Source organism: Heptranchias perlo, chromosome 21, assembly GCF_035084215.1.
Source record: "Heptranchias perlo isolate sHepPer1 chromosome 21, sHepPer1.hap1, whole genome shotgun sequence".
Classification (NCBI taxonomy): domain Eukaryota; kingdom Metazoa; phylum Chordata; class Chondrichthyes; order Hexanchiformes; family Hexanchidae; genus Heptranchias; species Heptranchias perlo.
The window spans coordinates 15286157-15311503 of record NC_090345.1 but is presented as its reverse complement, the minus strand read 5'-3'; the positions used below and the strand labels follow the sequence as shown (position 1 = coordinate 15311503).

Here is a 25347-nt window from a genome sequence, read left to right as displayed (position 1 = left end):
GCTAATTCCTCACGTCGTGGCTCATGACTGCGGTCAGGAACACATGCACACGTGCACAGCCGGCCTATAATGAGAGCCAGGCTGCCACACGCAACGTCATGGAGCATACTCTAGGCCTCCTCAAACAACGCTTCCGCTGCCTGGACCGGACTGGAGGAGCCCTGCAGTATTCCACTGAGTGGGTGGGCAGATTCGTGGTGGTATGCTGCATGCTGCACAACCTCGCCATCATGAGGGACCAGCCTTTGCCACCAATGATCGGAGAAGACCCTGAGCCAGAGGTGGAAGAGGAGGAGGCTGAGGAGGAAGAGGTTGAGGAGGAGGAGGAGGAGGAGGTGGAGCCAGATGAGGAAGTGGAGGAAGACGCAATGATGCAACAGGGACCCACAAGCCTTGTCCGCAAGGGCTCTGCGTGCTAGCCTGATCCGTGCCCGCTATCAACAATATCAGCTACATCCCCCAACTCACCAACAGTCTTATACTCCCCACCTTTCCGCTCCCACAAGACAATCAAATCGCCCTCCATCTGATTGCACATTGGTTTCCCCCTCAGCTCATTGAAATAAAACCCACCACCAAATGCAAATTCAAAGTCACATTTATCAATGAATAAATGAAATTATGGAAACAGAACAGAACTATTCACCCATGTACATTCCCTTAGTGCTTTTTGTTTGTGTGCCTTTATCTAACCTAGTGCTCCTACAAGATGCATCCCCAGTGGCTGGAGCATGGGTGGTGGGAGGCTGCTGGCCTTCAATGGAGGAGTATGCAGATGGCCTTGGAGGACGACCTCGAGCAGCTCTGGGCTGGGAGGGCCCGGCTTCAGATTGCACCATCTCAGCATGGGCTGCAGCAGTCTGGCCTGGCTGGCCGATAGGCAACAACAAGGGCACTGGCGGAGTGGCAGGGGTGGGACCAGGAATGCTGTCGTCCTGAGAGAGGACAGCAGGTCCGACTGCCATGGCACCACTGCCACTCTCCCGGGGCGGTGCCTCAGCAATCCTGGTGATCAGCTGGAGAACAGATTGCTGGTGAACAGATTGCCGGAGTGCTGTGATGCCCTGGAAGCTCCGTTCCACAGTGGTCCCCTGAGCCACGATAACAGCAGTCTGAGCTTCCATTGCAGCAGTCTGAGCTTCCATTGCAGCAGTCTGAGCAGCAACCGTAGCTTGCAGACCTTTGATGACATCGATTTGTGCTGCAATGGCAGCTGTTTATGCTGCAATGGAAGCTGCGACATCGGCCATCAGACGCTGCATCATGGCGGGTTCCATAGGTGTGCTAATGGAGGTGACCACCCATTCCATGTGAGAAAGGATGGGCTCCAAGCTCTGTGCAAAGCCCTGTGCCAAGTTGGAGCTGGACTCCTCCATGCCCCTTCTCATTGTGCGCAGGCTTTCTGGCAGGCTATCCAGTGCCCAAAGCATTTGGTGGTGTACGTCCATCAGCTGTCTTCTGTAGCCTGGCCCATGAAGTCCTCATCTGACTCCTCTGCAGCAGAACTAGTGAGCGACCTCACCCTCTGATGAGCTGGCACCTGTAGTATCTGTTCCCCCCGCCCCAGCTCCTGCGCACTTGTGCTCGGTGTCTCACAACGTGCAGATCCCTCCTCTAACCTAGCCTCTAAAGGACGCGTAGTGTCAGCGTCTGAGCTGGTGGAAGCAAGTGTCAGATTGAGTGACGGTGTGGCTTCAGTGTCCCCCTCCTCCTCCTCCTCCTCGGAGGGTGCCGCCACAGTGTTCGTGGGTATCTGCAATGACAAAGGGAAACAGGTTGAGTTGCGGAGCGGGGAGAGGAGCAAGTAAAACGTGTGTGCCGACTGCATCTGCAGCACATGTGTCAGAAAAGATTATGGGAGGAGGGAGATGTGGGAAAGGAGAAGGAGCATTAGATATGCAGAGACCACCTTCATCGGGACCTCCAGCACGGCATGTTGTCACAGCTGCAGCGACGGCCCGCCCAATGATCCAAAGCACTGTCTCCTCTAGGGGGGTGAGGATGCGTAAGTGTGCCCGTCCACCCTCAGGTCTCTCCTGTTGCTGGCTGTTATGCACTACCTTCTCCAGCAAGACAGAGGAAAGTGTGTCAGTGAGTATCCTGCAAGGTGTGTGGCTGATGTTCCTGTCGAATAGCTTCCAGTGTGTGTGATCTGTGAGTGGTGGTTGTGTAGCCTGCAAGTGTAGTACTATGTGCGGGTGAGATGCAGCATGCCAAGTGTAGTATTGCGTATGGATGGGCAGTGTTTGTTGGTGGGTGGATGACAGGGAGTGTGATACGTGGAGCAGTGATACAGTTGGTAGGATGTGCCACTTGACGCTTGCATTCACTCACCTTGACTACTCTGTCAAATCACTGAACTTCTTTCGGCACTGCACCCACATGCGTGGTGCCATGCTCCTGGCATTTACTTCCTGTGCCACAGCCTGCCAATGCCTGTGGAGCTGCAGTCTGGAGGGTCTCCTGCCACCCTGAGGATACATGTTGGCCCTCCTTTCGTCCGCCCCTTCCACCAGGGCCTCCAGTGCATCATCAGAGTAGCGTGGGGCCCTCTCTCGCGTAATCCTGCCACCCTTGCGGCCATCTTTCCCTCCTCCTAGTGGACTGTGCAAGTCCCATTTAAAATATGCACCTGCACCTTTAAGAGGTGCAGGCTGCTGATGATGTGCGCTGAGCATGCCCCATTTCCGACTTCTTCATTCTCCTGAGAGGCTGCACGGAGATATCATTGTAAGTAGCAGGCAGCTTGAAATTCACGTGCTGCCTGCGTAAGGGCCATCGGGCACCAGGTAATAGCGCATCATGCTACCCGCACCCAAAACAAAACCCTTATCGAGTTTTTCCCCCAGCATTTCTGAGTATGATGGTGTACACAAGCTATGGTATTAATCACAGATTTGTTGTTTGTTGCATGGAGATTATTGAATAGACTGCTTTTAACAGTGTTCACTATCCAAGAGGGAATTCAGGGGAAACTTCTTTACCCAAAGAGTGGTGAGAATGTGGAACATGCTTCCACAAGGAGTAGTTGAGGCAAATAGCATAGATGCATTTAAGGGGAAGCTAAATAAGCACATAAGCGTATGAGGAGAAAGGAATAGTAGGATATCCTGTTAGCGTTAGATGAAGTAGGGAGAGAGGAGGCTCGTGTGGAGCATAAACACCGGCACAGACTAGTTGGGCCGATTGGCCTGTTCCTGTGCTATGGTTTTGATGTAACTTGATGATTTGCTGCCATTTTAAGCTTCTTCCAGATCAGCTAAAGGATATAACTTGTACAAGGATAAAAACGTACAGAGGTGTCAGAAAATTAATTACATCTGGTTTCTTCATTACTGCAGCTGAAATTTAAACTCAAACTTCAAACAGACTCATCAATAACACATATCATACCTCTAAGCTACAATTTTGTACATTCCCCTGTACTGATCTTTTCAAACTGTCAATTATGTAGAGAGGATACTGCACCTAGGGAATATTATGAACACTTTCACCAGCGCACTGACCTGATAGTTTCCAAGTGACGTACTCACAAGTAAGTTTAGATAACTGGTGATAATATTCTTTACTTTTCACCTGGCCAATTTTTGGACCTTGGCATTGAAAAGGCAGGACGAAGCACGGCAAACTTTATACTCACTAATGTCACATTGGGCTGACCTCACCAGATTTCATTCAGTCAGCCTCCTGAAGTAGGCACAGTAAGTTCTATAGCCTGATTGGCCTGCTGGTATGTTGCAAATGCATTGGCATAGCAGCGAAACAGAGAGCCTTGTTAAAGTATGGTCATGGCTGTGCTTTTTGAAAGTAGATGAACAATTGCGGAGTGCTGTACATTCTCTCACTGTGATGCTGCATCAAGCTTGCAGTGAAGTGTTGTTAAGCTGTTTTGCAAGGCAACATTGTAAGCGTAGCAAAGTGTGAGGACACTTGCCTACATAACCTTTGGAGACCAGCAAATGTCTTCCTCACCTGCTCTCAGGTTCTGTGCACAGGCGAGACAGCATTGACTCTTCCAGCCTCCTTCATCCAGCCTGCTCTGGTGCAACGTCTGAAGAGCAGAAGTCCCATCTCTGCACCAGGATTACACAATCAGCCCCATACTCTTACATATTTACGTTATTCCTGACACTGGTTTCTTCAGACATCGTTAGTCAGTTGACATTTCTGTTTTTTCCTCCGCATTATTTATTTTTGTCTCCCCCACCCCCCACCCCCCACCCCCCACAAGTCCCTTCATGCCATGCACCATTCGATGACAAATAAGGAAGGGAGGTGACCAGTTTACAGGACTCTGCTAATATTGTTCTGTAACCAACCACCATAAATCTAGGAGAGGAATTTAGGTAACTGACCTAACAATTCTACCTCCCTCTTTATAGTCTCCAATCAGCAACTTCTTTTAACAGATACAAATATAACAATTACCATGTAGGGAATTGGTGGGCACAAAATTGTCTCCAGTCACCCTGTGGCACAGCATGCTGGTATACCAATGCATTTCATTATGTGCTATTCTATAACTCCATAATATTCCTGTATGCACAGAACAGTGTGCTCCTGTGTAGATAAGACTAAGCCCTTGCACACTTCAGATCTTTTGTTTCATATAAAGGGAAAGGTTGTTTGCTTTGTTACCAAACAAGGAATATCAAAATGCAGGATAGCAGAATGCACATCATTGTGCTGTGCACTGATTAACAGGGACAACCTAGCTCCTATTAAAGGGCACTGATGCAGGGAGTCAGTAGTCCATTTGACCTCAATTTTATTAGAGGAGTTCTGAAAGGCAGCCATCCTTATCATCCTTGTATACTTCATTGAAGTGCTATAGTGGTCAGGACAAGACTGGTCTGGTAGGTCATTTGTCATTAGATAAAGATGCCTTTGAGTTAACTTTATCACTGCCAAAGCAACAACCCCTTGCTTCTTCCCATCATGAGTTTCTGGCTGTTGCGGCCATTTTTTCTATAGTGTGATCTATTTGTTTTTGGAAAAGGCTTTGATTTTGCACATTTACCATCTCTCCAAATTCCCTCGAACCCTTGGGCAGGAGAACACTGGGTCGATATTCTGCAGCCCGAGCAGCATTCCAGCAATGTTATCTGGGCGGGTGAGGGCGGAACTTGGGCCTCCACTTTTTTTTGGTCGTGCAAAATCAAGACCAGACATCACAGAAAAAGACAGGATTGGTGGGATGACATCATTTGCTGAAATTGCTGCCAGTTCTTTCACCATTACCTCAGTGCATGAAGCAACCATATTAATGTGTCAAGACCTCAACCTGGCAAAAATGGGGCCTGATATTATTTCTAAGGCTGGTATCACTATGGCAATCAATCATAACAATACTCCTCCCCCAACTGAAGCAGACTCCCTCGTGCCGAAAATAGCATAGGTGCCCACCCAAATTGTACTAATGCCCCTGACCCTGGGATTTGGGATGAGGTTGGGTCACATCCATGGGAGGAGCAGAAGCTCTGGCCTGCCCCAGATCTGTCCAAAATCCATCCAGAGTAATTTCAGGGCTCCTAAGTTTATAGAATAAGATATGGCTCATATCCATTGGGAGTGATTCTGTAAGTAGCTCGTATGCAAGCAGACAGATAATGAGATTGAACTCTCCTCATTTGTGGGAAATGGATTCTAAAGTACCCCACATTGTGAGAACTAATGGAAGGCTGCTGTAAAGTAATTATCATGTCATTATTAAGTAATTATTATTACTTAAATAATTTTGTCCATAAAATCAATATATAGATTATGGACTCAGTGAAAGTGGAGAATGGGTACAGTAATCAGGACTGAATTTTGATACTTTTCTTTTCCTGCTTTACACAAAAGGGTTCTGTTTATGTGCATTTAAGGATCAAATCATCAAATAAATAAAATTTTATATAAACAAATCCAAGCCCATACGAACATTATTAGTTCAGCCATCACTCCGTGGTGGAAGATTTTCTCGTGAAAATAATTTAAAGATGTCCGGTTTTCACACGTTCTAGCAGAACAGTGACAGTGTTCTGAAAGAATGCATTTACAGTTTCACTAGAAATAGGGAGAGAAATTCGACTTTTACCTAAAACGGGCATGAAGTCGGCAGAGTGGCCATGCTGTCTGCCCAAAGCCAGCATTGGGAGGCCTAAATAATTTTCGCGTTCATTTGAATGCCACCATTGAGCTTTGGGCACCAAGCAGGTGCCCGCTTCAACACGCTAGTTGTGAGAGCGCGGGAAATCAGACGATCTCGGAGGGGATCGAACACGGGCTGGGAGCGAGCCGCGGGATTTTTGTGGAGCCTGAGGAAGCACCACAGCTCCTTCTGTCTTACTAAAATTCTCCCCAAACGAATTCTGGGCCTTTCCTTGAGCGGCCACCAGCAGTCCCTTTTAGAACCACTGGTTAGGCTGCACGCCACCCAGTCAAAATTGGCAGAGCATGTGCGCCAAACCTTGATTTGTATATTTAAGCAGCTTTACACCAAAACAAGTGGGTGTGCTGCTTAGATGAGCCTTGGTCGATGTTGCCCCCCCCCCCCCAATTTTAACCTGTTTTTTAGGCGAGAAACAGCCTGCAGTTGAAATCGCCCCCATAGTGATCAGAAGAAATCTTTCCCACTATGTTTACAATGTAGTGAACAAATAGGAGAAGAGGAAATCGCCCAACCCATCAGCTTATTTAGTCTTTGCTTTTTCTTTTGTCATTTAGACATTGCCTAGGTATTGACAATTATTTTCCAATCATTTATAGGATGATGAAATGAAGACAATGATGAGGGGATATCTGAGCTTCAGTGAGAAACGCATTTCAAAAACACTAGTGATGGAATATATTCTGAATCTCATTTTAACAAATTCTGAACCATTGTTTGAAGAGGTAAGGACAAAACAGACATGTCTAAACAGTAAAGATCTGTGAACCATCTGGAAAGAATACTATGACTGATGTGTGCAGCAACATTGTGAATACAATTGCAGAGAATATATACATAATTTCACCACACGCAGAAACCACAAGGAGTTCATTCCCCCAGTTTTGTAAACCTTGCCTGCACATTGTGTGTAGAAGATCAGGCAGTTTTGTTTCCTTTGCATGTTGTAGTGCGTTCCAAATTTGTTTACTTCTTGACAAAAATATTTTTATAATCAAAATAATTCTGCAACTTTGGCCAATGTTGTTCTTCAGTCTTCTGGCTTGCTCTATGCTCGTATATTTCAATTTTAACTGATAAAATATAAAATTATTTTTGTTATCACCACACATCAATAGTAAAAATAAAATGTTGCTACTGTGTCACAGCCATACTCCCCCCCCAATGAGTGTGTTGGTAAACATTGCCAAACTGAATAGTTAATACATGGACTGCGCCTAGAAATGGAGAAAACACCTAAGTCCTGATGTTCTTGGGGGTCCGCTATACTGACGCAAGTGGAGTGGAACAGAACCCCTGGCTGCCATAGCCGCAGGCTGGAGACCTCATCCCAAATCCCAGGACAAGGTTATTTGCACAGTTCAGGCAAGCCACCAATGCCTGCAATGACATATCAGCGGCACCCTCCCTGATCCAGCCAATATAGGTTAGCAAGGGCAGGAGTGATGGGTGAGTTGGACTTGGTGTAGGATAAAATATGGGCAGCAGAGTTTTGGATGAGCTGGAATTTAGAGAGCGTGGAGGACGGGAGGATGGCCAGAAGTGCACTGGAATAGTCGAGTCTGAAGGTGACAAAGGCATGAATGAGAGTTTCAGCAGCAGATGGGCTGAGGCAGGGGCAGAGGCAGGTGATGTTATAGGGGCAGAGGTAGGTGGTCCTTCTAATGGAAAGACTATGGGGTCAGAGGCTCAGCTCGTATTTGAATACAACGTCAAGGTTGCAGTCTGGTTCAACCTGTGACAGTGGGCGGAGAGGGAGATGCAAGGGTATGGAGTTTATGGCAAATGCCAAAAATGATATCTTTGGTCTTTCTCTTTGGAGGAAATTGTGGCTTATTAAAACCGGATGTTGAACAAGCAGACTGACAGCACAGAGACAGTGGAAGGGTCGAGAGAGGTGGTGAAAAGGTAGAGGTGGGTGTTGTCAGTGTACAAGTGGAAGCTGTCCCCATGTCTTCAGATGATGTCATCATGTAGATGAGGAAGAAGAGGGGGTCAAAGATTGGTCCCTGGAGGTCTCCAGGGCTAACGGTGCAGGGGCGGGATGAGAAGTCATTGCTGGAGTTACTCTGGCTATAGGTCAGAGTGGAACCAAGCAAGGGTTGTCCCACTGAGAGAGGAGAGGTGTGGACGAGGATGGTGTGCGTCAACAGCTGCAGAGAGATCAAGGAAGATGGAGGGATAATGCAACATGGTCACAGCGACTGAGGATTTCATTTGTGACTTTGATTAGAACCGTTTCAGTACTGTGGCAGGGGTGGAAACCTGATTGGAGCAATTCAACCATGAAGTTGTGGAAAAGATGGGCATGGATTTGGAAGGCGGCAACATGTTCAAGGACTTTGGAGAGGAAAGGGAGGCTGGAGATGGGACAGTAGTTTGTAAGGACAAACTACAAACTACCCCCAGAGGGGTCGAGGATGGCTTTTATAAAGGAAGTGAGTGATGATGGCAGTTTTGAATGAAAGGGAGACAGCACTTGAGGAGAGGGAACCATGTCAGCTATGTTGGGGGCCAAAAAGGAAAGTTGGGTGGTCAGCAGTAGAGTGAGAATGGTTTAGTGGGTCAAGGGAGCAGGAGGTGGGTCTCATGGACAAAAACATCACAATAGATTCGTCCTTTGAAATTTGGTGTCTTTACACCATTGCCCGGCAGTCCCTCAGAAAATAGGGTCTAGCCTGTGAATTCACATTGTTTGTTCCAGTAAACCAATTGCAGCCAGCACAACCCCCAAAAACAAATGTACATCATGGCACCTCAATATCATGATATGCAAAGAAACCAGTCAGTCCAGCCCCACCTCAGGCTGGCAAAGGTGTGGCAGTAAATTGATTTCAACATGTGTGGCCAGGCGAAGAGAGCTGCACACACTGGGGCTCTGAAACTGGGCATGGGCAGGCAAGTATGAGCAATGGCACTTATCATTTTGCCTGCACTCAGGCCTGCACACTCTGAATTTCAGAGAAAACTAGCACACGATTGGCAATAAGTGAGATGGCGTTCTCCCACAGCCATAGCAGTTATAACAATAGCATTAATTAAGCACTAATCTGGACTATTGGAAATTCCTACATGAGTTCCTTTTCTATTCATTTTTCATTTGAGCAAAATAAATACTTTTCCATCGGGCATATTTTTGTGGCATTCTCCTCTCGCTCTCTCCTTACTTCATTGACCTTAGTTGGCAATGCATTTCTTAAAAATGGCTTAAAAATCTACTTTTGTACTAAATAAATCCAGTGTTTGAAAGAATTAGCGGACCATGTTTTAAAACAAATAACTGATAATTCCTCTTTTATCTTAGAGTGGAAATGACTGTTGATCTCATGTGATGTGTGAAGCCACTTTGACCATGAAATCCCAGCAAACTTCTGGGGCTCAGTTTTGAAATGGTGGTGGGTTGACAGCGAGGTGGGGGGGTGAAAGTGCGTGTGGCAAACCCGAATTTTAAAAAAAACCTACCTTTTCCGCACGATCGCAATGTAATTGATGGTGATTAAAGTTGTTTCCTGGTTTTGCGCCCGCCAGCCAGCTTGATTGACAGGCTGGCTGCTGACAGGAGCTGCAACATCGGGTTTGGGGATGGGGGGGGGGGAAGAGAAAAAGAGGGAGAGAGACGTCATCCGGCACTGGAACAGAGAGTGGAGGGCGCTGACGATTGGGGGGGAGGAGAGGGGAAGATCGGGGGGGGAGAGGGGAAGATCGGGGGGGGGGAGAGGGGAAGATCGGGGGGAGAGGGTAAGATCAGGGGGAGAGGGAGATCAGAGAGGGACATAGGTGGGGTGGAGGGGGAGATTGGAGAGGGAGACATCGGGGGCTGAGAGGGGGACATTGGAGAGGGGGACATTGGACATCGGAGCCGGGTGGAAAGGTAGGTTTATTTTGTTTTTTTAACTTTGTGCAATGGTTTTTTATTTAATTTATTTTGTTTATTTTTGCCTGATCTGGCCCTTCACACCTGGTTTCACCGGGCGTGAATCGGAAGCCATGGGAAAGCCGCCCAGACAAGTTTAAAATCATTTTAACTATCTACTACATTATAAATAAAGTACCTTAAGTACCTCAGTGAGGTACATTTGGTTCTTTAATTATCATCCCGCTGGCTTTAATTGCCAGCGGGACTTCCGCATTCGGGAAGCGCACACGCACACGGGCGCTTCTGTTGGGAAATCCGGAAGTCGGTGAGCTGGGGCCGGCTTCCTCATCCGCTCAGGATTTCCCCAATTTTTGCAGCCTCCCCGCCCCTAACGCACCCACAATTTCCTTTGAAAATCAGGGCCCTGGTGACTTGAACGTATTTCACTCCAATTACACATTGTACCAGATCCACTTATCATTATTTCTGCTTTGTCTCTGCTATCAGAGCTCCAATTATGGCTATCTCTGCTGCCTCGGCTACATTATATGCTCATCCCTACATTGTCTTCACAATCTCTCTGGCTCAATATCATGCTCATCCCTCCTCTGTCATTCTGCCTAGATCAGTTACACACTTCTGTTCCTCTGACTCAATGTCCTGATCATCCCCTCTTTGGCTAGTATTTAGCTCTTCATTTAACTGCTGTCAATCAATAGCAGTGAAACACAGAGCTTCTCAATGCTGGTTTATCTACTAGTATTTCAGTTGCTAATGAGAAAAGTTACTTCTCAAAAACAAGTTGCAGTGGTGAGTCAATAGCGCAGTTTAGAAATGTAATTAAAAAGAAATAGGTAAGAGATCAAGACTATGGATTATACCCGTTTAAACAGCTCTCAGCACACACATTTCTCTGCCTTTGCTCCTTGTTGCGATAGTCGCTTGCTAGTCACACAAATGGGTGACCCCAAGTCGACTGTTAACAGAGAGTTCATTCTCCATTCACGTTCGCAACCTTAGCGTCCTATTTGACCCTGAGATGAGCTTCCGACCACATATCTACTCCATCACCAATACCGCCTACTTCCACCTCCACAATATTGCCCATCTCTGCCCCTGCCTCAGCTCATCTGCTGCTGAAACCCTATCCATGCCTTTGTAACCTCTAGACTTGACTATTTCAATGCTCTCCTGGCCAGTCTCCCATCTTCCACCCTCCACAAGCTTGAGCTCATCCAAAACTCTGCTACCCATATCCTAACTCTCACCAAGTTCCGTTCACTCATCACCCCTGTGCTCGCTGACCTACATCGGCTCCCAGTCCAGGAATGCCTCGATTTTAAAATTCTCATCCTTGTTTTCAAATCCCTCCACGGCCTCGCCCCTCCCTATCTCTGGAACCTTCTCCAGTCCTACAACCCTCTGAGATCTCTAAGCTCCTCCAATTCCTACCTCTTTCACTTTCCCAATTTTTAAAAAATCGCTCCACCATTGGCGGCCGTGCCTTCAGCTGTCTAGGCCCTAAGCTCTGGAATTCCCTCCCTAAATCTCCCTACCTCTCTATCTCCCTCTCCTCCTTTAAGACGCTTTTTAAAACCTTTGGCCAATCTTTTGGTCATCTGTTCTAATACCTCCTTATGTGGCTCGGTGTCACATTTTGTTTGATAACGCTCCTGTGAAGCGCCTTTGGATGTTTTACTACATTAAAGGCGATATATAATGCAAGTTGTTGTTGTTATGCCACTTCCTATAAAAATATGATGTTAGATGACAATTTGGTGCAGTTTTATTTTTTGCTCTAATAAGCCAGTTATGCTGCGCATGTTGTGCGGATGTGATGCAATTTCAGTTTAACAGTGACACACCATGAATAACATAACTTGAATGTGAAGTTAGCAAATTGGTGTTGCTTCACATTTTGGTTGAAGGCTAAACATTGGCCAGGACATTTCCCCTGCTCTTCAAATGGTGCTATGGGATCTTCTACGTCCACTTGAAAGTGGTGGGGATCCTTGTTTTAACACTTCATCCAAAAGACAGCATCTCTAACAGCGCAGCACTTACTAATTACTGCACTGGGGTGTCAGCTTAGATTATATGCTTAAGCGTCTGGAGTGGGGCTTTAACCTATGACCTTCTGATTCAGGTAAGACGGCCACAACTGACCAAAGGCTGACACCTATGTTCAATTGCCTCTTTACTAACGTTAAAATTAAGCTCGTGAGTGGAGGTCTTTGCAGGTGTGCTTGTGCACATGTATAAAGCTGTGTTTGCCTCAACTAGAGAGTAATGTAGAGCCAGCAGTGTAACTCGGGTCTGCCAAATAAGCATCAGTTTAAGCAGGTATAGATCTCAAAAGACTGTAGCATAACTCCACCATTAAAGATTTATGTAAATAGAATTAGTTGGGGCGGGGAAAATTTCAAAATTGTAATTTTTAGGATGAAGGAAATTGTGTAAAAATAGAATACAAATTTAACAAAGACTCATCGGAAGTGTGGCTGGCAGATTCTGAAGGTCAGGCAGGGCAAAGGATTATGAAGAGCCTATCTTAACTGCTAAGCTGCCAGACCACCCCAGATTGTTTTGTTCAGCTTGGTTTAATAATTAGCCCAGGCATTATCAAAGAATTTCAGAACATTCACAAAGACCATGGATTCCAAAGCCAACATAGTTCGAGTTGAAACAAAAAAAAAGGTGCAGATTAAATGCCACTTAAGCAGTTTTAATACCTTCACTGAATAGAGTGATTTTTGTTTTACTTTTACACTTTAAGCACTAATGAGATTTAATTATTCTTTGAATACTACCTGTATATTCCTCAGTGTGAAGCCAATCTCCTACAGCATTCTGGGACTGAGCCTGGTTATCTAACAAGCACAGAATTTGCCCTGGCCTTTGAAAATATAGCTCCACTGTGCAATGCAAAACTGAGGCAGGTCTTGGTTGAACACTCCATTGCTGCTAAGCAAAGTGCCTCTATTTCTCTACCAAGTGCAGCGCGTATCCTACAAAATCAATTTGCTGCTATCTTGTATCTTGTAATCGCTCAATAACAAAATAACAGCATATGCAGGATTGTTAACTTTACAGATCTTTCAACTTTACATATGTCTTTCAGAAAAAAATAAAGCTGTTCAATGAGGAATGTTAATTGGTCTCAATTCTCAATGTGAAGATGTTTGACTGCCAACTTCCTAAGCATTGTCTTGTAAATGGGTTTTGGCGTTCAGATTAATTAATATACAACTGTCGTACTATTGGGAAATATTTCTTAATTATTGCAACAATTATAGCTCCCAAAAGCCCTCGTGGGTTTTCTTAAATGATATGACAGAAAAATCTGTATCCCAATTTGAAATATATGTACTTTTTGAGAAATATGTTCACGTCCTTTTACACCAGAACTTAGCAAAACCACACAGTTTAAAAAAAAATCAGTATTATGTAATCATTTCATGACCACCACTAAATGGAGTGAATGTCAATGAATTGATTAACTGAACAGTGATAGTTGGGTGACTATTCGACAGCAGAGGGTTACCCCAGATCCTGTTCTCACCCGAGGTTCACACATACAGACTTTCCAGGCAGAGTCCTTGGCCAGTGATCAAAATCACCTCTTTAGCCCAGCAGCAATGAGGTCAGTTGCAGCATCCCAACTGCTGCCCCAGCTGAATCAGCTAATGCAGCATATGTTACAGTTCTCAATGATGGCGTGTAGTTTTTGTGTGGTGATGGTTGTAAAAGAAGTTGTTGGGGAACTGACTTCAGTCCAGAGGCAAAGGTTTTTTCCTGACAGCTGTTATGAGTAAGGATGAGCCACAGTCTCTTTACCAGTGGGGAAAAGCTCAAAACTTCTGTCAGTACAAAGTTCAAAGCCAAGCACTAGGACTGTTAGCGTCACAGCGTGAACATATCAACAGAAGAAGTAGAGGCCCATAAAATCCATGTGGGCGCGATCACAGTAGTTACATTGGAATCAGGCACAATGCTGAACTTGCAGAATCAAGAGGAGAGGTCTCCAGGAACAGGCCTTCAACAATATGGAGGTGCACCCATGCTTCCCTACTCCTTCCCCCCCTTCCCCACCCCCTCTCCCCACCACTGAAGATGCCAGCACACCGGTGAAAGCTAGCTTACTCAGAAGGGTGCAGGATCCACCCTGGGAAGCTGCAGATCATGGCCCCACAGGTCCTGCTTTTAAAACATATTTAAAATTCTCCCTCCCCCCCACCCCCCCCCAAGTGATCTTCAGGTATCTAGGCCACAATTCTGGCCTGGGGCCCCCAACTCGTCTCCGCCCACCCCCCCCACCCCAGTGCAGCCCATATCTGCTCATCAAATGTGGTGTGCCAAGTAAGATGGATGCCTCATCTTACTTGGCACACCAGCCTCCAAACTTACGGCAGGTCTCCTTGAGTCTGTGGCCTTGTTTGGGATGGAGGAAGGTTCTACCCTCAAACAAGGCCACAGGAAACTCTGCAAGTCTGGGATCCAACATATCCAGGACCCAGCATATCCTGGTCTCAGCAGAGTTAGCAGCATTCTCTCCTCCTTTATGACGCTCCTTAATACCTACCTCTTTGACCAAGCTTTTGGTCACCAGTCCTAATATCTCCTTATGTGGCTCGGTATCAAATTTTGTTTGACAATGCTCCTGCAAAGTGCCTTGGGTCATTTTACTACTTTAAAGGTGCTATATAAATGTAAGTTGTTGTTGTTATTGCTGGTATTTACAATCAGACTAGGTAATGCTAAGCCACTCGCATTTGGTACCATAAGGCCTGTGCATGAAAGCAAAAAATGTATTTCAAATGTAGAGATCAAAAGCAAATTTCAAGTGTTGGAAAACTGAAGTAAAAAATTGAAAATGCTGAAAATACACAATGGGGTCAGTCATTGTCTGAAAGAGAAAGATAAGATAGCATTTTAGGCAGAACCCTTCAACAGAACTAGCACAGTAAGGCTGGAGAAGACCCTAATAAAAATGGAGAAGAGGAGCAAGCAACAGGTAGAAGTCAAGATTTCAGATAAGGTAATTACTTTCACAAGAGGCAGCTAATGGGTTCCCCTTGTGTCTCACTTTGATGACATGCATACAGACCAAGAATAGCTTACTTCAGTCCAGTGGCCTCGTTTTTAAGTGCATATTTAACATGGAAGTATGATCGTATTCTTTTATTGGCGTACATTTAATTTTCTTAACGATGGCTTGCCAGAGATTACAGCATACTTGATACTGCTACAGGAAGTACATCAAGAACGTCTACAGACTATACCAGGGAAGGGAAGGAGCAGTTTACTTCTGGCAGGTAGGAGAAACGATTGTGTCATATGCATTTTAATTTTAAATTTTCTCCCCTCCTCTCCAGACACTATTAGGGGTGATTTTGACTTTCGGTGATAGTGTAAAACTGGCAATATTGATACAGCCGCCCGTTATACATCTCTCCCAATTTTAAAATAGGTAGTGCCCATTTTACACTATCACTCAAAGTCAAAATTTCCACCATTGAGTCTTATTGGGGTTCAATTTCACAGATGCTGACGGCCATCCAGTATCTCAAAATTCTTCATGTGAATCTAGACATTAAATATCAGCAATCTATTTAACCACAAAGGGCATCACTGCCAATCTTTATACTATTGTCACCCGTGTGCACTTTCTAGTTGGGGTCACTAGATAATGATCTGGAGCAGGATCCCTGCACGAGTTTTTTTTTCCTTCTATCTAGCCCGGGTAGGCTGAGACCAAATGTTGTCCTCCAGTTGAGACCAGCTGGTTCAGTACACACCACAGAGCAGTGCACATTTTATTTTACAACTGGACAACCTTCAGGCCAATGTAAATCTCCCATTACAATCATTCCCTTACGGTTGCCCATGTGTTACTGGCTCTTTGTAGTATTTCAGAACTATACTATAAAAATTGATCCTGTTTGAACAGTCTAGTTTCCTTTTTGCCATTAAGATGAAATACAGTTCCTCACTGAGTGAAATCTGGCATTTATTTCTCATTTTTTTCAGTTTGAGAATGCAATCTATTATTTCTCAGAATGACTTCTGTGCTGTTGTCTTTGCTCACTGTAACTTACCACAGGTATTCTCATTTCTTGACGTGAGTGTGATACTCATGTTTTACACAGGCTTTATGCTGTTGCATTCCTCATATAGAGTTACCTTGCTTTTAGTTTTTCATAATCTGCCACAGTACTCTCATTTGCAAAAGTGATTCACCGCCTTGTGCTTGTAGCTCACAGAGATTTACTGCCACACTTTCTCACCAAGATATGCTGTGATATTCCTAACTTGTCATTGGGATTTCACATGGTACTTTCATTTCTTACATAGGCTCTCCACAGAGAGGAATTCTTGACACCAATTGCCTGAGAAAAACAGAATAATTTACAACCATTCTTAAACAATTTAGAGTTTGATGACATATGTCACCTTTTGCTTTGTATTGTTTCTTGGTCTTGGAGCTCACTGTGCAAGTAGGAGAAAAATCTATAGTAATACCACATTTTTCATTTTATGTTTTATGTTGATTTACACTGTAATTAATTTAGTCAGTCTGTGTATATGTGGGGGAGGGAGAATGATTTTAGTCCTAAGATCAAATGTGCATAATAAAGCATTTCAATAATTAAATATATATTAACATAGCAATACCAATGAATATTTATGCATTTCTAGCCTTCATTCAATACTGAGCTTTCTCAATGAAATAGTCCTATTTCAAGATATATATCACTAGTCAAACTTTAGATTCCCTGTGGTTAGAAAACTTTTTACGAGCTGTCAGAGTTCATCAAGGGTGTACTAAAAGTGGATTGTTCGCCATCTTCTGTGTCAGGCTTTCCCCTATTCAACCCTTTAGTAGAATGTTATTCAATGATTTCAAACAGATTGGACAATAGAATAGTTTCATGAAGTGTGGTACTGGCTTCTGGGAAATCTTTTCCTCCTGCTCAGTTCCCCTTTCTTTCCCTTTCCTCACTCCAAATTTAAGCACGAGAGTTGCAAATAAATTTTTAAGTAGCGAATTACAAACTAAATAGTTTCATCTCTTATAAAAATTTCTATCAGATGACTTAAATTATCCAACTTTGATAACAATTAATACTAGTAAGTCTTTGTTATAAGTCACTTCCATATGTTATGGCATATTGTAGAACCAACATTCTGTTTTTCTCCCTGAAGAGCCAGCCTTGAAGTCAACCTGTGAGGTTGTACCAGAAGATGGACGCCTCATTACCATGTCCAGGTTGAAACTATTGGCCAATAACATAGCCAGGTAGAGTATTTTTAAACTGTGTGGCATAGCAGCAAATATTATAATTAATTCTATATCTCAATATTTAAGAATATTATGGACCTAAGTTAACGCAGAGAAAATGCAAATTATTATGTTGTCAATGATTAAATCAATACAAAGCTTAATGTTAAATAGTCAGAGAGTCATTTTACTCATCCACCCAGTATGGCCTCCCTCCACCCTGTCTCTAGGTTTGTTGGAGTCACAATTGGATTGGTGAGCCTATTACATTTGTAACTGTACCACCAACTGCCTGGTAAGTGGAACTAGGTAATAAAAACAGAAAATGCTGGAAATACTCAGCAAGTGAGGCAGCATCTATGGAGAAACAGAGTTAACGTTTCAGCTCGATGACCTTTCGTTAGAACTGGAAGAAGTTAAAGATTTAACAGTTTTTAAGTAAATACAGAGCCAGGCAAAGGCGGGGAGGAAGGGGAGGGGAGGAAAGAACAAAAGGGAAGGTCTGTGATAGGGTGGAGGCCAGGACTGATTAAATGACAAAAAGGATGATGGTCCAAAGCAAGGAAGGTGGTAATAGGACAAGTAAAGAAACAGTTCTGAGGAAAGGTCATCAACCTGAAACGTTAACTCTGGTTCTATCTCCACAGATGCTGCCTGACTTGCTGAGTATTTCCAGCATTTTCTGTTTTTATTAAAGAAACAAAATATGGGTCTAGAGGAGCTGTAAATGACAACAGCAGAACCATTACCAGCACCTGCTGTCTGAAAAAATGGAAACAGTGGTTATGATCTGAAGTTATTGAAATCAATGTTGAGTCCAGAAGGTTGTAAAGTGCCTAATCGAAAGATGAGGTGCTGTTCCTCAAGCTTCTGTTGAACTTCATTGGAACATTGCAGGAGGCCGAAGACAGAGAGGTCAGAGTGGGAGTGGGACAAAGAATTAAAATGGCAAGTGACCGGAAGGTCAGGGTCACACTTGCGGACTGAACGGGAATGGAGGTGTTCAGCAATGCGATCACCCAATCTGCATTTGGTCTCCCCAGTGTAGAGGAGACCGCATCGTGAGCATACAGTATACTAAATTGAAAGAAGTACAAGTAAATCACTCTTTCACCTGGAAGGAGTGTTTGGAGCCCTGGACAGTGGGGATGAAGTGAAAGGGCAGGTGTTGCATCTCCTGCACTTGCACGGGAAGGTGCTGTGGGAAGAAGAATGGGTGTTGGGGGTGATGGAAGAGTGGACAGGATGTCCTGGAGGGAATGGTCCCTTCAGAATGCTGTTTGCTGGTGGCGTCACACTGCAGGAGGCGGAAATGGTGGAGGATGGTACATTGAATGTGAAGGCTGGTGGGGTAGAAAGTGAGGACAAGGGGAACCCTATTGTGGTTCTGGGAGGGAGGGGAAGGGGTGAGGGCAGAAGTGCGGGAAATGGGATGGACACAGTTGAGGGCCCTGTCAACTACAGTGGAGAGGAATCCTTGGTTGAGGAAAAAGGAAGACATATCGAAAGCACTGGTGTGGAAGGTGGCATCGCCAGAACAGATGCGATGGAGATGGAGAAACTGGAAGAATGGGATAGAGTCCTTAGAGGAAGCAGGGTAGGAGGAAGTGTAATCAAGGTAGCTGTGGTAGTTTGTGGGCTTATAGTAGATATTGGTTGACAGCTTATCCCCAGAAATGGAGATAGAGAAGTTGAGGAAGGGAAGAGTTGGAGATGGACCATGTGAAGCAAGGGAGGGACGGGTGGAAATTGGAAGCTAAGTTGCTGAAATTTTCTAGTTCGGGGCGAGAGCAGGAAGTAGCACTGATACAGACATCGAATCATAAAATTATAGAAAGTTACGGTACCGAAGGAGGCCATTTGGCCCATTGTGTCCGTGCCAGCCGAGAAAAAGCTATTCAGCTTAATCCCACTTTCCAGCAGTTGGTCCGTAGCCCTGTATGTTACGGCACTTTTTTTTTAGTTTCTGAAAAACTTTATTTATCTCAAAAAGTGCAACCCAGAGAATTGTTTTTCAATCAAAGAACACTAAGTGGGATCTCGTTGCCTCCATAAACTTTGGGTCTGCATTCTCCAGCCAGAGTAAACAGCGATCAGCACACATTGTGAAGCACATTAAGATGATAGAAAAGGAAAACCAAAAGAAACTGCGACTACAGCTTTCTTCCTCAATATGCACTGCCATAATCTTGATGATTTTGTTGCCCTTTTAAATACAAATGAAAGTCAAAATGCTGGATACATAATTATAACCTTTACCAACACATTCCCATTTCTAAAATGTCCACTTTGCATTTTACAAAGGGTTCCATTAATTCTTTTTCTCACAAAAACAGAGGAACTTGAACATAATTCTGGGAGAGAAACCTTTCTTCATTATCTTAAAAACACATCATGTACCGGATAAAGAGGTGAGGGAGAGGACCTGAGTAGGACTGGAACAAAGAATGTTTGACGTATCCCACAAAAAGGCAGGCATAGCTAGGACCCATACGGGTTCCCATAGCGACACCTTTTATTTGGAGGAAGTGAGTGGAGTCAAAGGAGAAGTTGTTCAACGTAAGAACAAGTTCAGCCAGGCAGAGGAGGGTGGTGGTGGATGGGTCTCCGTTCAAGGAAGAAGCAGAGAGCCCCCAGGCCGTCCTGGTGAGGGATGGAGGTTTAGAGGGACTGGAAGTCCGTGGTGAAAAGAAGAAGGTTAAAGCCGGGAAACTGGAAACTGTTAAAAGTGGTGGAGGGCGTCGGAAGAGTCATGGATGTAGGCCGGACAAGGGGTGAAAAAATAAAGTCAAGATAGGAAGAAATAAGTTCCGTGGGGCAAGAACAGCTGAGACGATGGGTCTACCAGGGCAGTCCTGTTTGTGGAACTTGGGAAGGAGGTAGAAGCGGGCTGTGCGAGGTTGGGGGACTATGAGGTTGGAGGCAGTGGGTGGAAGATCTCCAGAGGAGATGAGTTCAGCGATGGTCTGGGAAACGATGGCTTGATGTTCGGGGGTGGAGTCATGGTCCAGGGGGAGGTCTGAGGAGGTGTCGGAGAGTTGTCGTTCAGCCTCCGCAAGGTAGAGGTCTATTTGCCAAACAACAGCGCCGCCCTTGTCAGCAGGTTGAATGACAATGGCAGGGTTGGACCTGAGAGAACGGAGTGCTCCAAGTTCAGAGAGAGGTAGGTTAGAGTGAGTGAGGGGAGCAGAGAAATTGAGAAGGCCAATGTCGTGCCGGCAGTTCCCAATGAAAAGATCAAGAGAGGGTAAGATGCCAGAGGGAGAGGTCCAGGTGAAGACAGGAGAAAGGGTCCATTGTGTGAGAGGGAGACTCCTGGCCAAAGAAGTGGGCACAGAGGCGAAGGCAACGGAAGAAGAATCATAGAATCATAGAAAGTTACAGCACAGAAGGAGGCCATTCAGCACATCGTGTCCGTGCCGGCCAAAAGCTATCCAGCTTAATCCCACTTTCCAGTAGCCCTGTAGGTTATGGCACTTCAAGTGAACATCCAAGTGCTTTTTAAATGAGTTGAGGGTTTCTGCCTCTACCACCCTTTCAGGCAGTGAGTTCCAGACCCCCCACCACCCTGTGGGTGAAAAAAATTCTCCCCTAATCCTTCTACCAATTACTTTAAATCTATGCCCCCTGGTCACTGACCCCTCCGCTAAGAGGTGCATTGTGTCGTGGAGCTAGGTTACTGGTGGAGGTGTGTAACACAGAGCTGCAATCTGTTCAAACCATTCACAAAATTATGGCCCTGCTGGAGTAGCATGAGTGCTACTTTATTTTAAATCAGATAGTTTTTATTGATCAGTTTTTATTCGGCATATAATTAGTGATAGATCACAATATTATGGATTCTACCTAATAATGTTAATGCTGGCAAATGATTATCATTCCAATGGAACTTCAAAGTTTGTTCAAGACTTGATGGAAGACACTGGTATCACAACCAATACATTTGTAATTAGAACATGGATTTCTTTCACATCGAAAAGCATTTAACAGCAGCCCTCACTTCATTAATTCTTTAGGCCAAATATTCACTGATTTATTTATGTTTCTCTACACTTAAAATCTAAGTACACGAGGATGGGAAATCTGTAAATAGTTTTTAAGAAAACAAAATTTTACTGTTCATAGATATTTTATAGAACCATTTTCTCACTCAGTGATTTAACAGCAGTTGCCATAAATGGAACTTGTCCCCTACAGTCCAGAAATCTATTTCTCTGACAATCTACCCTTGCCAATGCTGAGGATTAATATTCATCCTACTTGTAGTAATCTGTTTGCTGGATTCAAAATTGTCATCTGCTACCCCACCACTATTCCAGTTGTTAGATCTTAAACTCTGACCTGAATTTTTACAGCTAATATATTTATTAGCTAAAATTCCATAAGAACTCCTGAGCTGTTTAAAATGCCAGCTTTAAGTTACAGGTGTTACATTGCAATATTGGGGAATTTTTAAGTAAAATATTCAGATGAACTTAACAACATTACATTGAAAAATACAATTGACAACGCTATATACAGATAAAATATATTATGCAAGTGTAGATCTGGACTGGATTCACACTGTATATGGCAGGAAAATATGTTTCTATCTTCAGGAATCCAAACATCATGAGCACCCCTTTCAGTCAAATAATCCACTTTGATCAATCGATCAAAAGACGCCATCTGCTCTATAATTAAACTAATAAAACAAATTAACACATTTGTGCAAGATAGTTTAACTTTTTAATTTTATTTCAGGAGGAAGAAGATACAATTGGCATATGCTAACACAATCTAACAGAAAGAGGACTCTGCGCTGGTCAAATGGTTCAATCTAGTAGCTTCAGGAAAAAATAGATTTTTATAAAATCAGCACTTCTGGATTCTACTTATGAAAATACATGTATTTTGGAACTTGTATACCCAACAAATACTTTGGCATTTATTTCCTCGTGGTGTAAACAGAGGGGTAGAATTCAGTTGCTTTATGGTAAGATTTTTGCGTCGAATTTATGCAGCTGGTGGTGTAAATCAATACAAAATCCAGGTACAGTCCCCACCACTTACACCATCCATGGTTATCACAGGCAGCCGCCTATATCGGGCAAATGGCACTAACCATTTGTCATTACCATAGGCATCAATTACAAAGGCGCTGCTTAAAACATATTTAATAATGTGTAATGTTCAGTTTTTATTCCCGACAAGGACTCCAGGAAGCGTCAGTGCTACCATATGTCTCTCCCATTCTCTCTTTGCTGGCAGACTCGCCTTTTCTGTTGGCGCTTCTCTAGGTCAGTACAGGAACTGAGCGGAAGCTCCTTCCCACACCAATCTGTACTTTAGTGACCAGTAGAGCCAGCAGTGAGATTGCTTTTACCATCCACCGTTTATAACGGGTAAATCGCGTTAACACCAATGCGCCCGCTATAGGTGTGGGGACTGTATAACAAGGGTGTAAACTCAAGTCTTCCATTCTCTGCTGATACTGGTAAATTCTGCCATACCGGAAGTACAAGTAAGTTGACTATACACCCCCAGGATTTGACATTGGGTCTGTCGGTTGATAGTCCAACTTGTTAGCATTGTTGATACCACACAGCCCCACATAAATATATCTAATTATTTAGCTAATGTTTTGGGTAGTGGAATTATTAAGTATCATTTTCCATATTCAACGAATAGTGATTCAGTTAAATAGTGATTTTAATTATATGTAGAAAAGCATTTGAGATTTGTTAAGATGAAATCCTGTATAATATCAAGTTTTTCTTAAGCAAAAATTTTAAGAAGCATTGACTACATATCTTTTCAATGAAGAACTACTGATGTAATTAACTCTTAATTAATAATTAAGTAATCACTATACCTCAGAAGACTAAAGCAATTCAAGTCTTCCATTCTCAATCATTTCTGTATTAACACTGATTTATAAGGATCTCTAAATAAATATCTGCATCCGCTGAATGCCCTACCAGCCACAATATTTAATATTCAGTGTGAATAGGACAAACTATGACATGATTAACATTTTTCATTCTAATGAAAATTAAATATACTCTTTCTGATAAATGAAATGTCATTTCAAAAGGTCACTTAAACCAAATTAGACTGAAGATCAAACCTATCTGCCAATGTATAACATTATTTTGAGATCCATTTACCCACCTTTATGTTGAAAGCTCTGATAATTATAGGTTATCCCAACGTTCCAGCACGGCTTTATTTTAAAAGCTGTGTCAGTCTGAGAGGGAGATGAAGCCCAGACATTTGGATAAGGTATGTCTGTAAAAGTAGCCGTCTCCAGAACTTGCGTGCAGTTTACAAAAGGCATTTTTTAGCACACAGTGGGCTGAATTGTCAGGCCTCTCACCCAGTGGAAATGGCGGGCAATGACCTACTGCCCCATTGTCGTTGTGGCCGCGGCAATGTTCCCCCGGGCCTACCAGTGGAGAATCCCCCAGAATCAGGCGGTAGGCCCATTTAAAATGCTAATCGGGGCCTTACGACGTACATAGGAAAATGATTGCCATTTGTGGCCTGAACCAGGTGGAGTGTGTGCCGTTCACCTCCCACCAGTACTAGCTGGCGGCCTTGCCAAAATTAAGACCCTCTTCGTTGTGGTGGGGCTGGGAGGAGCTGGAATGATCCTCCAGGCTCCACATAATCACCTTAGACGACTGCATCTTCTGCTCCCCCCCACTTCAGCGATCAGGACCCCCCCCCGCCTCCTTCTTACCTACCTTGAAGCCCAGAGGCTGGTTCGGCTGCCTAATATTGCAATGGCTCAGAACTGGCCAGCTGCTCCGGGGTGCTCGATTTCTCACCACAGCCTGCCGGTCTAATGCTAATGTGGCCTGTCCCTCAAATTCAACCAAGCCTCTCGTCGGAACTACCGGGCACGACTTTCCTCTGTCTGTTATTTTAACAGAGGCACCGAGGGGGATTTTAACCCACCCACCTGGTGGGGGGATTTTAAAATTGAGCGTTCAGCCTTACCACCCTTTTCCTGCTGGAACCCCGCTGGCTACCGTTATAAATGCTCACTGCAGTTAGGCGGCTGAGGCACCCACTGAAAGTAGGCAGGAGCCTCATCAGTTTATGCAAGTTGGGATCCTATTACGTCAATGGGACTCTGATTGCACTTTAACCTGGTCCTGAGTGGGAAAGTCGCCGTGGCTTTCCCTCCAGGTGAAGCAGGGCTGCAGCTGTCATGAAGACGAAGAGGCCCTACAAGATGGTAGAAATCTTTCCTCGTGGGGCCAGGGGGAGCAGGAGTCCTCCTCCGGGGCCCACAGGGAAAGCAACAGGCTCCCCAGCTCTGGGACTCCCCTCTCCTCCCGCGAGACCCTCCCAAAGCACCATCGCGCAACCTATTGGCTTGCCAATGAGCCTTCCTTTGGTGCTGGCTGGCGACCTCCGAACTTCTGCTCCCACCTGCCAGCCAACTGCCGCTTTCTGCCAGTTTCGGGCGGGCACGCAGATGTGGCCCGGGCATTGAAATACCCCGGGCCTCAAACTTTGGCCTGCGCATACGTTTTGCACTCGCCCTGCTGAGCAGATTGACATGATGGCTTACATGCTCAGTAAACCATATCCAGCACAACTACATAATAATATGCAGGTGAATCATATCAGTGCGCATCTTGCAATCTCCTATTACACAGACTGGAACATCTGTACCTTGTGGCTGAAATGTCCCCTCATCTGCCAGTACGGAATCTCCCAAAACTTTGCAGATCTTATTGAAGGTCCAATAACAGCAAACTGTGTCACTTGTCACTGGGTGGATGTTGTTCCATGGCTGCAGACAATAACTTGCCCTTGCCAGTGGATTTGTGCCCCACGCTCCTCCCGGTGCCTCCACTGTGACTTCAGAAATGGTAGCATGCTGTGGAACAAATGGAGTGGAGCAGGAAAATGACCAATTGTCTGAGGAGACAACAAAAAACAGAATATACTAAACTGTTAGTTACTTGCATGCAGGAGGTGGAACAAGAGGCAGCTGGCCACAGATGCCATTTTGTAAAAGACGTAAAAGCAGGTTGCCTAATATATACAGTACTGAGTGCA

The 25347-nt window shown here is 44.6% G+C and overlaps 1 protein-coding gene across 2 annotated transcripts in view; it reads left to right on the top strand.

Moving 5' to 3' along the window:
* The window catches only part of LOC137340290 (uncharacterized), a 69211-nt gene extending 45918 nt beyond the window's left edge, over positions 1–23293 (top strand). For both annotated transcript variants that reach the window (XM_068002708.1, XM_068002707.1), the window contains 5 exons: positions 6751–6876; positions 12833–13010; positions 15230–15322; positions 17214–17307; positions 22033–23293. In XM_068002708.1, coding sequence (XP_067858809.1) covers positions 6751–6876; positions 12833–13010; positions 15230–15322; positions 17214–17307; positions 22033–22072 — 531 coding nt within the window. In that variant the 3' untranslated portion in view covers positions 22073–23293. The remainder of the gene's footprint in view (positions 1–6750; positions 6877–12832; positions 13011–15229; positions 15323–17213; positions 17308–22032) is intronic.
* Positions 23294–25347: the final 2054 nt, after the last annotated feature.